The sequence below is a fragment of the Natator depressus genome, chromosome 11 (genome assembly GCF_965152275.1).
Source record: "Natator depressus isolate rNatDep1 chromosome 11, rNatDep2.hap1, whole genome shotgun sequence".
Taxonomy (NCBI): domain Eukaryota; kingdom Metazoa; phylum Chordata; order Testudines; family Cheloniidae; genus Natator; species Natator depressus.
In genome coordinates, this window is record NC_134244.1 from 58,089,438 (window position 1) to 58,104,251 (window position 14,814).

Sequence of the window (14,814 nt, forward strand, 5' to 3'; positions counted from 1 at the left end):
ATTAGATGGGGTGGGATCTGAGTTACCCAGGAAAGAATTTTCTGTAGTATCTGGCTGATGAATCTTGCCCATATGCTCAGGGTTTAGCTGATCGCCATATTTGGGGTCAGGAAAGAATTTTCCTCCAGGGCAGATTGGAAGAGGCCCTGGAGGTTTTTCGCCTTCCTCTGTAGCATGGGGCACGGGTCACTTGCTGGAGGATTCTCTGCTCCTTGAAGTCTTTAAACTACGATTTGAGGACTTCAATAGCACAGATGTAGGTGAGAGTGGGAGTGGTGCAGGAGTGGTGGGTGAAATTCTGTGGCCTGCATTGTGCAGGAGGTCAGACTAGATGATCATAATGGTCCCTTCTGACCTAAATATCTATGACCAACCATCAGACCCGCCCTTTAAATTCTCTGGGAATTTTGAAAATCCCCTTCCTGTGTGCTCAGCCAGGCATGAAGTGCTCTCAGCAAATCTTTCCAGGTGACCATGCCTCCACGCGCCAGGCGATGCCTAGTATGGAGCAATGGCGAGGTGCTGGACCTCATCAGTGTTTGGGGGGAGGAAGCTGTCCAGTCCCAGCTGCGCTCCAGCCACAGGAATTACGATCTCTTCGGGCAGATATCAAGGGCATGATGGAAAGGGGCCATGACCAGGACGCACTGCAGTGCAGGGTTAAAGTGAAGGAGCTGCGGAATGCCTACTGCAAAGCCCGAGAGGCAAACAGCCACTCCGGTGCTGTCCCCACAACCTGCCGTTTCTACAAAGAGCTGGATGTGATACGTGGGGGCGACCCCACCTCCATGCTGAGGACCACCATGGACACCTCAGAGGCCAATACAACAAGGCAGGAGGAGGAGGAGGAGCCGCAAAGCAGGAGCAAGGGTGCTCTGGCGGAGGAAGACACCCCGGAATCCCTAGATGCATGCAGCCAGGAGCTGTTCTCAAGCCAGGAGGAAGGTAGCCAGTCGCAGCGGCCAGTGCTTGGGGAAGGACAAACACCAGAGGAGGTTCCTGGTAAGCGGCTTTTATTTTGGGAAGGAAGTTATTTGGTGCGGGCTCTTGGGGCGAGGAGGGTTAGGGCTGCATGCATGCCTAGATGCGGAATAGGACGTTGATGTGCTGTCTCACATCACGGTATTTGGCCTCAGTGATCTCTTCAAAGGTCTCATGCAGAAGCTGGGCAATGCGCTTGCGCAGGTTTTTCAGGAGAGCCACCGTGGTCCTTGTCCCAGTCAGGCTAACTTGTCCGCGCCACTGTGCCGTGAGGAGCGGGGGAAGCTGCATATGGGCCAGGGCGGAAGCCGCATTGCAGTAGAAGACCCTCCCTTGTTTCCCAGGTCACCCTCAGCAGCGAGATATCTTTCAGGACGAACTCCTGTGGAAAATGTGGGGACAGTGTTCAGTATAGGGGCCCCTTGCCGCTGTTTTCTCTCCCCAAGGCACAGAAACCCAGAGGACAGTACAGCTGTGAAACAATCAGTCACGCTTGACCCTGTGCTCACTCACCATTTTGGGGCTCCCATGGGTTATGTGCACTTGCTGTGGGATGGGCAAATTATGCTATTGTGTACACTGTGCTTGCCCTTGAGTATGGGGGAATCATTGATCTGTCTGGTGTGAACAATGCTGCCTCTGTTAAGTGTTGCATTTTGCCTTTACAGATGCAATCTTGAGATCTCAGCCGTCCATGTTATCAATGGTTGAGAGGCTGCAAAGAATCAGGAAGAGGCCACGTAGAAGCAAAGAGGACATGTTGCATGAAGTCATGCAGCATTCAACTAATGAAAATAAAAAGGTGCAGGAGTGGTAGGGGAGTGAAAGGAGGGTCCGCCAGCAGAATGTGGATCGCCAGCACCAAAACACAGAGCGGCTGATAAGCATCATGGAGCGCCAAGCGGACTCGATCCAGGTGCTCGTAGCCATGCAGGCGGAGCACTACCACGCCCGCCCCACCCCGTGCAGCCCTTGTCCCAAAACTCTTTCCCTTGTGCCACCATGTCACCTCCAAGCCACTTTCCCCAACATCCGGGTTCTTATTGCCACCCATTGCCTCCAACACCTGTAGCTTCACCACCCAGCCCTGAAAACTACGAGCCTTACCCACTGCACTCAACCCCCATCACCATGCAGTATAGCCATCCTGAAGTGCAGCACGCATTGTACAGCACTCCAGACAGGACATATGCAAATCTGTGATTGTACCATTCCCCACCCACCCCACCTCCTTGCCCTTTGTGTTTCTTTTCAATAAATTGATTTTTTGGCTTTGAAAACATTCTTTATTATTGCATAACGTAAAAGAAACCTTAGCCCAGGAAAGCAATAGGCACCGCTCGTCAGTGTATCATACGTAGCAAACACAGATTCCTATCGCACTTCACTCCCGTGCAGGGCACCACACCAGACATTACTGTTGGCTTTCAGCCTCAAATTGCTCCCTCAAGGCATCCCTAATCCTTGCAGCCCTGTGCTGGGCCCCTCTAATAGCCCTGCTCTCTGGCTGTTCAAATTCAGCCTCCAGGTGTTGAACCTCCGAGTTCCATGCCTGAGTGAATCTTTTACCCTTCCCTTCACAAATGTTATAGCGGGTACAGCTTCCTGAACAGGCCTGTGTTACGAAAGATGCGTGCATCATGCACCTTTCTGGGCCAGCCTGCATTAATGTCAATGAAACGCCCACAGTGATCCACAAGCGCCTGGGGAACCATAGAGAAATAGCCCTTCCGATTAACGTGCTCGGAGGCTAGGTGGGCTGGTGCCAGAATTGGAATATGTGTCCCATCTATTGCCCCTCCGCAGTTAGGGAAACCCATTTGTGCAAAGCCATCCACAGTGTCATGCACGTTACCCGGAGTCACAGTTCTTCTGAGCAGGATGCGATTAATGGCCCTGCAAACTTGCATCAACACGATTCCAACGGTCGACTTCCCCACTCCAAACTGGTTAGCGACTGATCAGTAGCTGTCTGGAGTTGCCAGCTTCCAGATTGCAATACCAGCCGCTTCTCCACCGTCAGGGCAGCTCTCAATCTCGTGTCCTTGCGCTGCAGGGTGGGGGCGAGCTCCTCACACAGTCCCATGAAAGTGGCTTTTCTCATCCGAAAGTTCTGTAGCCACTGCTCGTCATCCCAGACTTACATGATGATGTGATCCCACCACTCAGTGCTTGTTTCCTGAGCCCAAAAGTGGCGTTCCAAGGTGGTGAACATGTCCGTGAATGCCACAAGCAAACTCATGTCATTTGCATTACTCGAGTCGATATCATCGTCGGAGCCCTCACTGTCACTTTGGATCTTAAGGAATAACTCAACTGCCAAACGTGACGTGCTGGCAAGACTCGTCAGTATACTCCTCAGCAGTTCGGGCTCCATTCCCGCAGACCGAAAGGGAAGACAAGAGCACACAGTACAAAAACCGTTGAAAGATGGCGCCAAATGTGGACGGAAGCACAGGGAATGCTGGGATGTGAACTGATGCATCACAGGGCGTTGGGACAGGACCCAGAATGCCCCGCACTCCCCGCCCCCTTCCCACAAGCCACAGCTCCAGGAAGGGAAGAGGTGCTCTGTGGGATAGCTGCCCATAATGCACCACTCCCAATTGCACTGCAAGTGCCACAAATGTGGCCACGCCAGTGCGCTTGTAGCTGTCAATGTGGACACACTGCAGCGCTTTCCCTACTGCACTCTCCGAAGGCGGGTTTAACTCACAGCACTCTACATCTGCAAGTGTAGCCATGCCCTTAATAAAATTATGGGAAATCTGAGGTGCCAAACAAAGGGCTGGAACAGGAAGAAAGGGAGGTAGGGGGAAGGGAATGTTACCGCTTGAAAAAATGGAAAATGCTTCCTTCCCATTTGTTTTCTTATAAATGTATAATACAGTCTGGAATAGGGATTTTGTGAGTGATCAAGCTCTTATTCCCTATGGCCAAGCCCTTGTTGTAATTAAATTCTCCTCTACCAAAACACTTATTTGTATATATATATATGTATTTTGTAAGACTTGTTTTGAAATGTAAAGTCCAGTTCCGTCCCCTACTGAAATCAGAGGCAAATGACTGCAGTGGAAGCAGGATTAGACCATTAGGACTGGTCTACACTGAAAACTTACATCAGCATCGCTGCGTCTCAAGTTACTTAAACTGACCTAACTCCTGGTGTAGACTGTGCTAAGTGGATGGAAGAATTCTTCTGTCGACCTAGCTACTGCCTCTCAGGGAGGTGAATTACCTACAATGATGGGAGAACCCCTCCTGTCGCTGTAGTGAGTGTCTACACTGAAGCTCTACAGCGGCCCTGCCTGTAGCGTTTGAAATGTAGACATAGCCTTCAAACTCCCATCCCTCTTTCAGTCCTGTGTTGTGTGTGTGCAATTATGGTCTGTTTTAATTAAGTGGATGTGTAAATGAAAGAGCACCACTGGCATCTGTAACCACAGGCATATTCCATTCCTAGGCTGAGATTTTCAAAGCAGATTTGGAGATTTAGCCACACAGTCACCATTAATTTTAATGGGAGTTATATGGCTAAATCCCCTCACTGGCTTTGGAGAGCTCAGCCATGGAGTACTTTTCAGCTGTGCCTCCGAGCACTTCCAAGATGCATCAGCTTGTTAAGACTGGATTTTGTAGACTATGGAACCCTATTTTGGCAAAAACAAAGACTACTGCTGACCAACAAAATATGAGCAATTGAATATGCCCTAGATATACCCTGTGTTTAAAGCTTTGAAGATGCATGGCAACAATTAATTTGATGCAAAAGATGGAGATTGGGGATCATTCTTCCATCTGTCTATGTCCATACTGGCCATTCTTAGGGTATTACACAGCAGATGTAGGTCATCAAATGAGCTATAGAATATATTGTAGCACATTTTTAAAGCTAATTTGGGTGATGTGCAGCAGAAGTTGTTGGTGAGAGTGTGTGTGATCGTTCAGGAAGCCTTAAGACCAACCCAGTTTCCCATCCTGCCCACGGGATGTCATAGAGACTGTTCACCTGCTTAAAGTTACGCTCATGTGTAAGTCTTTGCAGGTTCTGCCCTCTAGTGAGAAGTCATCACTAAACCTAAAAATTAATCTTTTTCTTAATGTTTCTCCTCTTCACAGAGACTATTCTCATCTGAATAGAGATGGCAGAAATCAGTTCTCCTGCAAATATCAAGGAAAAGGTAGGCTTGAATAATTAGTACAGTGCAATCTGTATAACCCTAAACTATATTTACATATTTATTGCTCCCCTGATCCTGCACATATCTATTCAACATGCTTAACTTTACCATAAATTGACTTCATACATAAAGTTAAGCACAGACACAAGTGTTTGTAGGGTCAGGTCTTAATGTTGGCTGAAGAAAAATATCTTTATTTTTCTGTGAGAAAGCAATATTTGTGATTTAGATTTCTGTTATTCCTATACATGACATCACACCCTCGGAAACTCCCTTACTGCCATATGAAGGGATACCATTCCCTTGAAAATCATGTTTCTGTTTTAAAGTGATGTTCCTACTATAGTTACAGCCAATGTCTAAAGTTACGATGATTAAAAAGTTAGCAAAAAAAATTTTTTTCCTGTTTGTCAGTTTGTGCATTTGACAGTGCTGTGTATGTATAAGTCAATTTCACTGTTTCTCCTGCTTAGTGGTAGATCCTCACTAGTCCTGCACCCCTTTGTAAGGGACCAAGGACCATAAGGTACATCAGGTTTCAGAGTAACAGCCGTGTTAGTCTGTATTTGCAAAGAGAAAAGGAGTACTTGTGCCACCTTAGAGACTAACCAATTTATTTGAGCATAAGCTTTCGTGAGCTACAGCTCACTTCATCGGATGCATACTGTGGAAAGTACAGAAGACGTTTTTATACACACAAACCATGAAAAAATGGGTGATTATCACTACAAAAGGTTTTCTCTCCCCGCACCCCACTCTCCTGCTGGTAATAGCTTATGTAAAGTGATCACTCTCCTTACAATGTGTATGATAATCAAGGTGGGCCATTTCCAGCACAAATCCAGGTTTTCTCCCCCCCTGCCCCCAACGCCCCCCCCCAAAAAACACTCTCCTGTTGGTAATAGCTTATCTAAAGTGATCACTCTCCTTACAATGTGTATGATAATTGGCGGGGGGTGTTGGGGGGGGGGAGAAGACCTGGATTTGTGCTGGAAATGGCCCACCTTGATTATCATACACATTGTAAGGAGAGTGATCACTTTACATAAGCTATTACTAGCAGGAGAGTGGGGTGGGGGGAGAGAAAACCTTTTGTAGTGATAATCTCCCATTTTTTCATGGTTTGTGTGTATAAAAACATCTTCTGTACTTTCCACAGTATGCATCCGATGAAGTGAGCTGTAGCTCACGAAAGCTTATGCTCAAATAAATTGGTTAGTCTCTAAGGTGCCACAAGTACTCCTTTTCTTTTTATAAGGTACATCATTACTCTCTTGCATGGGTTATCTGTACACATGTTTTAGCACTGCAGGGGAAGAAGGCTCAGAGCTGCTACTCACATCTCTCCTCCACCACAGATGGGCAGGAAGAGGCAGGGCTGGATAGAGTCCTGTCTCTGTTTCCCACAATGTTTGATGGGTGGAAATGATGTATGCTGTGCCTGGTATAAACTCAGCACAGGACACTTCCTACATGTAGCACAGAGAAGACCAGGAGACAGTCTGACTCTCGGAGTCACAGTCTGCGTCTGGGATAGCATAAATATACACTGCCACAGGTCAGGTTATAAAGTGAGGATCTAGCCCATAGTCAGTCAGTTTCTTTTTTTTACTTAGAAGGACTTAGCCAATACCAATAGGAAAGCAGGAAAAAAATACAGAATTTTTTAAAAATGCTGTAAGAGAAACTAGATTTTTTAGAAATTAATCATTTTGAAAAGTTCAGATTGGCAGTGCCCCTTTAATATCAGAATATTTTGGGGGGATACTATTTGGAAAAGTGAGGTGGAGCTTTAAATTGGGGAAGTGCAGAAAGGGCCAAATTGTGGCCTGATTTATACCCTGTGTGTAGTTTCATTAAGACAAATCTGGCTCTCTGTGACACAGGTTCAAGTCAGGAATAAGTGGATGTTAAAGTCAGTAGTGTCCATTGCTGTCAGGAAAATACTCCAGGCATATACAGGTGACTTCAGGTATACAAGTAAATACAGGTGTCAGTGATAGCAGCATTAAGCCTGTTGCCTCCACATTTCATTCCCCACAACCAAAATATAGTCCAAAACCCATGAGGTTTAGCAGTAGTGGGTTTAAAAATGGTTAATCCAAATGGTGTCCATCCGCCTGAAAAGTGCTGTCTCCATGACCAGTCATTCATTTCTTCTAGGAAATACCATCTTTATTGCCATTTTACAAGTTGTTTGGAGACTAAGACCAAAATTTTCAAAGCAGGGTACCTAAAGTAAGGCTATTAAATACATATGGGCTCCTAAAGATGATAATCAGGGCCTGATTTTCAGAGTTCTGAGTGAATGTTACCATTGCTGAGATACACTGTGATATTTCTGTAAATAATTCCTACTGTTTCAGCCAAAATAGTTTGTACATTTAGTCTGTTACACATCTTATTGTATAACATTTTTTCCTGAGAGATTTGCGTAAGCATTGGCCTGCAAAGCCAGGCAGCCTAATGAAAATTTCCATAGCTAGTGAAGACTGCTGCAGTTGTGCTATTCCAAAGCTGTTCTGATTTAATTAATCACATTTGGGGCAAACTGGGCCAAAATCAGCTCTGTCTCATTGCTTTAACTCCATATTAATTCCTTAGTGGAGAATTATTACACTCACACTCACACTAAAGCAAAGTGCACTGCCAATGAACCCCTTTTGAAGAAACAGACGCTCGGTTTCTGGGGTGATGGAGCCCTCTGAGCAGGAAGGAATGAGAATAGAAGGTACAACTGAATGCGTAGTGTGTTCATATGGTACTACCACAGCATGGGTGAGTGGAGGTGCTCAAGCTGGGTTTAACCGAGGGGAAGTTTGCAGAGGACCATTCTACATGACAGGGACTCACTTTGTTCTTGATCTGAAATAGTCAGGATTATTTAACCTTCAGGGCATGCTCCAGGGCCCACCTTTTCTTCCTGTTGCTCCCGGTAGCTGAAGAGGTTAGCGCAAGATGGATGCAATTGTTCCTGGGGAATGGAGGTTTTGGTGAGGCAAAATATCTCTTGTGGGGTTGTGTTGAGGGTAGAGTTTTGCTGACGTTTTTCTGAGGGTTTGGTCACAGTTTAGTTTTGATTGTTTTGTCATTTAAAATATCAGAGGCATCCACAGTACCAAACAGGCGTGTCTGTGTGATAAAGCACAACAAATAAATGTATTTAGATACATTTGCTGGTATTTAAAATGTAACAAGAATGTGAACAAAGGGCTGTGAGGTGGCAGGGGTGGAAGAGAGCTCATCACAAGTGAAAGTGGTAAGAGAAGTGTTTAGAGTGAAACCTGCCTTTGAAAAGTTAGACAGTTTTCATTTTCATATTTCACTGTGGCTTTTTAAGACCTAACTTAGCATCTGTTTCATGTGCTTCTGTTGATTTCAATGGGCTTCATCCAAAGTCATTGTAGTCAATGAAAAGACTTTCAGTTATGTTACTGGGCTTTGGATCAGGCTTTGTGTTCAATGATGCTGAAGAATCAGGCCTTTAAAAAGTGTGTATATATAGATTTCCATCCTTAGAGTGACCCAGTTTTACTGAGAAAGTCCTTTTTTTTTTTTTCACCTGAAATGTCCCAATGTTTCATTCCATCCATCCAAATGTTTGGTTTTATTATAAACCCAAAATATTTGTTGAAGACCTATTGCTGTGTGAAGCAGAATTTGCTCAGTATTTACCAGAAACAAACAATCCAGTGTCACGAGTGTGATGAACAGTTTTTTTGAGTGAAGAAAAATGTCAAATGAGTATGGACGCTATCAAAGCTTTTCTTTTGTTGATAAACTCATTCATATACTTAAGCTGCTGGAAAAGTCCTCTACCCTGAGAAATGTGCACATGTTGCTTTAGGGTCAGATGCTAGCTGCCGCAGCACCTGCACATTTCTGTTTAATTTGACTTTTGTAGGAGTAATCCGTGACCTTAAAAAATGGTCGCTATAAAAGTGTTATCATATCCTGCACTATGGCTAAAATGCCTGGACTCTGGAATCCAGTAGAACTCTGCAGGGGTCCCCACTAGAAGATCCCACTGCAAAAATTGGGGCGTTCGTCTGAACCACACAGCCTTGTCACTGACATGGCATTAAATAAATATGGAAGACAGATGCCTCTGTACTCTCAGATACCCATATTTTAAAAATTAGTTCAGCTCATATCTAGGAGAATCTATTGAGTTTAATTTTATATCTAAAGTGAAAAAAAAATCCAGTATTAATTTTAGCACTGTTCAATGGGGTTGAAACAAAGTTGATTGTTAACTGGCTTGTTAGTTATCAAGATCAGGCATATATCAGGATGGTAAGTGAATACTTTAAATTAATTGACCATAGTAGTAACTTTTCTCATGGGAATTGCAGCAGCTATGTACAGAGGTTTCACAACAGCAGTGAAGTATGAGCTTTCAGCTAAGTAGTTTAGTTTGTCATTTTGTCAGGAGTGTATAAACTAACTCAGCGAACCCCAGAGATGTTACTTATTCATCAAAAACTTCCTCTTTGGGGAAGATGCCATGAGGGAGGGGGTAGAAAAGAGAGAAGAAAACAGGCAGTAATTACTGCCTAATGCTTGTTAACAGCAGTATTGTTAAAGTTACCTGGAGACCAGTCAAGACTTGACAGGAACCCGAAGGATCCAAATGAATAAATGAAAATGTCCCCATTGGTTTCTGGTGGAGACATGGACATTTACTGCTACTAGACTGCTTTCACTGCTAGTTTATGCTTATTTATGTATTTGCAAGATTGGATTATTGGGATAGCCTTATGAGACATGCATCTTGTTTCCATGAGGTTCTTAGGTGGACAGAAGCCATGTATGGCCAAATTTTCAGTGTCCTCCAGCCCTTTCTGGGCATGTCTCACTCATCAAAGTTAACAGTTGTTCTGTACCTACTTTAAAATAAATCAGTTTACTATTCTTTCAGTTGATTCAGGATTGTCTTCAGAAGGATTTCCCATATTTAAAAAAAATCCTATGAAAAACAATTAAATTTGTCTGACAAGATTTGTTCTTTATAAAACTGGGGTAGAAATTAGCTACCTTGAAGGGTCTTGATAACATTTTCCCCCTTTTCTGAATTTTGTTGCCACATCTGCTCTTTGCTAGTTGTTGGCACATCCCCAGTAATCCCTGAATTAGGGCTCAGTTCTGCATATTACTTAGTGTGCACAAACCCCTGTGCCTTCATGGACCACCATTTACTTGGTCCCTGATTCTGTAAAACCTTTAAACATATGCTTCAGTCTCATTGACTTCAGTGTGACTTAAGCACATGTCTAAAGTTAAGCACATGCTTAAAGCCCAAAGTCAACAACGCATATAAACATGCTTAACTCTGAGCATGTATTTAAGTCTATTCAACAAAGCACTTAAACCAACAGGACTTAAACACTTGCTTACAGTTAAGCATGTGGTTAAGTGCTTTGCTGAATCAGGGTCTTAAATGGGACTGTGTATGGATGCAGGGGTCTGTCTGTGTGCATTCACTTGTAGGACTCGGGGTTTGTATTTTATGTTTTGATTGTTTTTAGGGGAGTGGTTTAAACTGAAACATAGAGTAGTTAGCTCTTGCAGCATAATCTCAAGGAGAGCAAACTCAGGCTCCTTCAAACCAATGTGGAAACCTGCTCTGTGTCTAGGCCCCAAATGTACAAATGTAGCTACTGTCAGCGAGAGCATCCCACCTGATCTCATCTGCCAAGATGGAACACGTTAACAAATAATTGTCAGTGGTTCAGCAAGTTTGTTAACTAACCCCTTAATGCCCTAGACTGCCTGTTCTGCAACCATATGATGACATGGAATCATTAAAAATATTTGAAGTCCTTACATCTAGACCAGATAAAGACAGATGATTATGAAATTAAAGACTGCTGAATAGTGCATAAGCACAAAGGTGCCAAATTAAGATAGCAGGGTCAACTGTAAATTTGGCATTTCCTAACTTATGAGTGCTTTACTTTGCAACCTGAATAATGTTCTTGTAGTGCAGTGGTTTTGTTCGGTATGTTAAGGACCATTATAAAGAGGATAGTGATCAATTGTTTTCCATGTCCACTGCAGATAGGAAAATGAGTAATAGGCTTAATCTACAGCCAGAGAGATTTAGGTTCGGTGTTAGGAAAAACTTTCTAATTATAAAGATAGTTAAGGACTGGAACAGGCTTCCAAGGAAGGTTGTGGAATCCCTGTCATTGGAGTTTTTACAAACAGGTTAGACAAACACCTGTCAGAGATTGTCTAGGTTTACATGGTCCTGCATGAGCATGGACTGTATGAGCAAGGTCCATTCCAGCTCTACATATCTATGATTCTGTGGTGATTCATGGAGTCATTACGAATATTTGACTTTCTGTTAGTCTTACTTTTAATATTTTTTCACCTTATGGTCGGGTTCCGTTGAATAGGAAAATATTTTGAGTTCTCTCAAATAAAACAAGGACGTACCAGTATTAATACAGACTAACTGTAAATGTTTGTTTTTGCAGACTCTCAGGTATTAATGCTATTTCAGTGCTTATGAAACAAACTATTTCCAATTTCTTGTACCAATTTTTATCCTGTGTTTCAGTGACAAGTATAATAAAATTAATTTACTATGCTTATTGATGTGAAATCATATAAAAAATAGTTTCAAACTATTCTGTCCCTTGCTACATATGTATGTCATAGGGCAAGATCCCAGCGCCAGGCATGAAAGTGTTTTGTTTCAATTTAAAACCCCAGTCTATTATAATCCAATGAGAATGTGGTCACACTTGAGACACATCTGCTTGCTGACAGAAAACAGATCGTAAAAATGGCAACTAAATTATGGAATTTCAGTGATGCAAGAGTATTAGACTGCGAAGAGCATTTCTTTCCCCCCAAAAATTCACACAGTGCTGTCATAAAGGTATTAGTAGTACAGCAGCTGAATCAAATCATACCCAGATGAGAGTGGGATTCTTTAATCACTTTAAGCAGATCATTGTGAAAATTGTAACCCAAACATCATTATTATGTACAAAATCTGTTAAAAAACAATGTAGGTTGTGAAGCCAAGCATTCAAAAGTTAAGACATGCCAGATTTCTGGCTGCCCATGCAACCCTGGTGCTTCCATGCTGTGCAGTATATGAGACACTGGGTTCTATGGAAAAAAAGCAAGTGATCATGTAATTAAAGACTAGTGTATTGCATACGCACATGGAGGACAAATTAAGATAATGGGGCAACTGTAAATTTGGCATTTCCTAACTTTTGAGTGCATTACTTTGCAACCTGAATATTGTTCTTGCAGCATAGTGTTTTTGTCTTTAATTTCCTAGGGGTTTTTTAAAGAAAAAGATGAAACTCAAATTTCAGTATGTATAGCTGTAAAAGCCCATCATGGATCATTGTACCCTGAAGCTTCAGCATAGACTTTACCACTTGAGCTACAGGACTAACTACATTAGCTGGCATCAGGAAAAGGCTATTATCCCAGGGTGGTAGATAGACTACTGACACCATATGCAGGGTCCAGGGTGGGTGGGGGAGCCCAGCTTGGCTCTCTTCTCTCCTGGGAAGTTGGCTGGGGACTGCTGCCCCATATGGTCCCCCTGAGAGGGGGATGGGATGCTGGGGCCATGTGCCAAGTCTAGGTGTATGGTCCCAGGCGGGAGAGTCTGGCCTGGCTCAGCCCGGGCGAGCTGTCTTCCTGCTCTGGTAGCAACCCAGTGTTCCCAGTGTAGCATGTGGTGCTGCTGCTGCTTTGGCAGTGACACGGGCTGTGTTCTTTAGAATGGACATGATCAGCTATTATTTTGGCAGGCTGAGGAACACAAGCGAGAGAAGGGAAATAGCAGGTTTTAATACCACACTATAGGGATCACCTCCCTTTCCCCCCCCCCCACCCAGTGCATTGACCCTCTTCATAACTCTGTAAGATGAGGGAAAGTGGCACATACAACATGACTTCTTATATAGTACTCATTAGTACAGAAGAAGAGACTAATAAACAAGTGGATCCTTTTTTTTTAACCGAGTTGATAGAATTGGACCACCCTAGATGGAACAATACAAGAGAAGAGGAGAATAGAACCACCCCATGGGGAAAGGGTGAGAAAAAGGAAAAGGTAGAACTAGGCTCAGGGGAGAAGAGCAGCCCAAGCCTCCAAGAGTTGGACAGTCCTGAGATCCTGCACCTCAGAAAGGGCATGGGGAGGAGCTCAGGGTCAGTTCATGGGACTTGGAGAACCAGAAGCTTTGGGGAAGGAGTGGGATCAACAACAGGGCTGACCCCAAGACAGAGGGGAAGGAAATGAGGCACGTGGGCCTACAAGTTGTACAATGGTGTGAAGATCCATGGACTGAGACCAAATTATGGGGACATTCCTTGTGATTTCTGTCGGTCAAGGATGGAAGGATCCAGAAAGGGGATCCTACAAGACTTCCCTGGGACAAACAGGAATGTAGAGAGTCAAGTGCTTCCTACAACAAGGGGAGGGTATGAGGGAAAAAAATGCTCTTGGGTAGGGGGAGGAGTGTGACAGAGTGCTGAGACCTAACAGATGCGATTGTCACTCTCTGTGCGTCACTCATAAGCCTAGAATATCTGTTGGGTCCGTGTGCAGTGATGGAAACAACTACAAGCATGGCTGAGAGCATTTTGGGGGCAGAATATCACCAGCTTGAATCATCACTGATGATTCCGATGGAATGTTGAAGTCCAAAGGTTCTGTGGCAGTTGGAATGTGACAGTTGATCAGAGAAGGTGGGAAGCTACATAATAGAGGTGGTCATGCCTCCGGCAAGGTTGCAGCTCTGTACACAAACCTTGGGGAACATGTATAAACAGCATCATTGCTTACAACCACACAGCGCATGGAAACAAGAGAGAGCCCTCCATTTTTGGCTTTTTTTTACAGACATGATTTTACCAATTACACCCATGCAACAGCATATGCTTTTAGTTACTAATCCAAAAAGAAGGTGTAAACAGATCTAAGATTCATTCCCCTAGAGGGCAGGCTAGTAATGAGTGTCAGATAATGCTTACGCTGCAATAAGGCAATAATCAATGAATGCAGGATTTCTCAATAAAATAGCTCAGAAAACTGATTGGGAACAATCAGATTTTTTTGGAGCTGATCCCTCTCTTTCTGAAAGTGCTGCCAGTGGCCTATGTTAGTTTGTTTTTCTGAGTTTTTATATTTAAATGCCCAATAAAGCTTGAGTAGCATAAACAAGAGACATATGCTATGTGTTTGACATAATTTTTATTTACTTTTAGTTATGTTGTGTGGGAATAAGAAATTAAAACATCAAGATGGTTTCCAGCGGAAATATTGTATTCAAAATCCAATAGAAGAGATTCTTAGTGTAAATTGGACCTGAAGTCAATGGAGTAATACCACTTTACATAGGTTGAGGGTTCCACTGACTTCAGTAGAGTGCAGCAGGGATGTCTTTGGCCCACCATGTCGTTGTTTCAAATACCAGTAGTAAGATATTTAATACTAAAAGTTTTCAAATCTTTGCTCTCAAGACTGCATTTATTATGAGTGACAAATCAGAGGACAAGCTTTATACATTCTCTTTGTTTTAGCATATGACTTTTTTTATTAATTAGAATACTTTGCAACCATCCAAGGATCCCAATGCACATTACAAATGTGAATTAACAGACCTTT

General features: G+C 43.5%; 1 protein-coding gene across 6 annotated transcripts in view; it reads left to right on the forward strand.

Moving 5' to 3' along the window:
- The window catches only part of SPATS2L (spermatogenesis associated serine rich 2 like), a 131,185-nt gene that overhangs the window by 69,082 nt on the left and 47,289 nt on the right, over positions 1-14,814 (forward strand). For all 6 annotated transcript variants that reach the window (XM_074967866.1, XM_074967871.1, XM_074967872.1 and 3 more), the window contains one exon: positions 5,101-5,162. In XM_074967866.1, the coding sequence (XP_074823967.1) occupies positions 5,101-5,162 (62 nt within the window). The remainder of the gene's footprint in view (positions 1-5,100; positions 5,163-14,814) is intronic.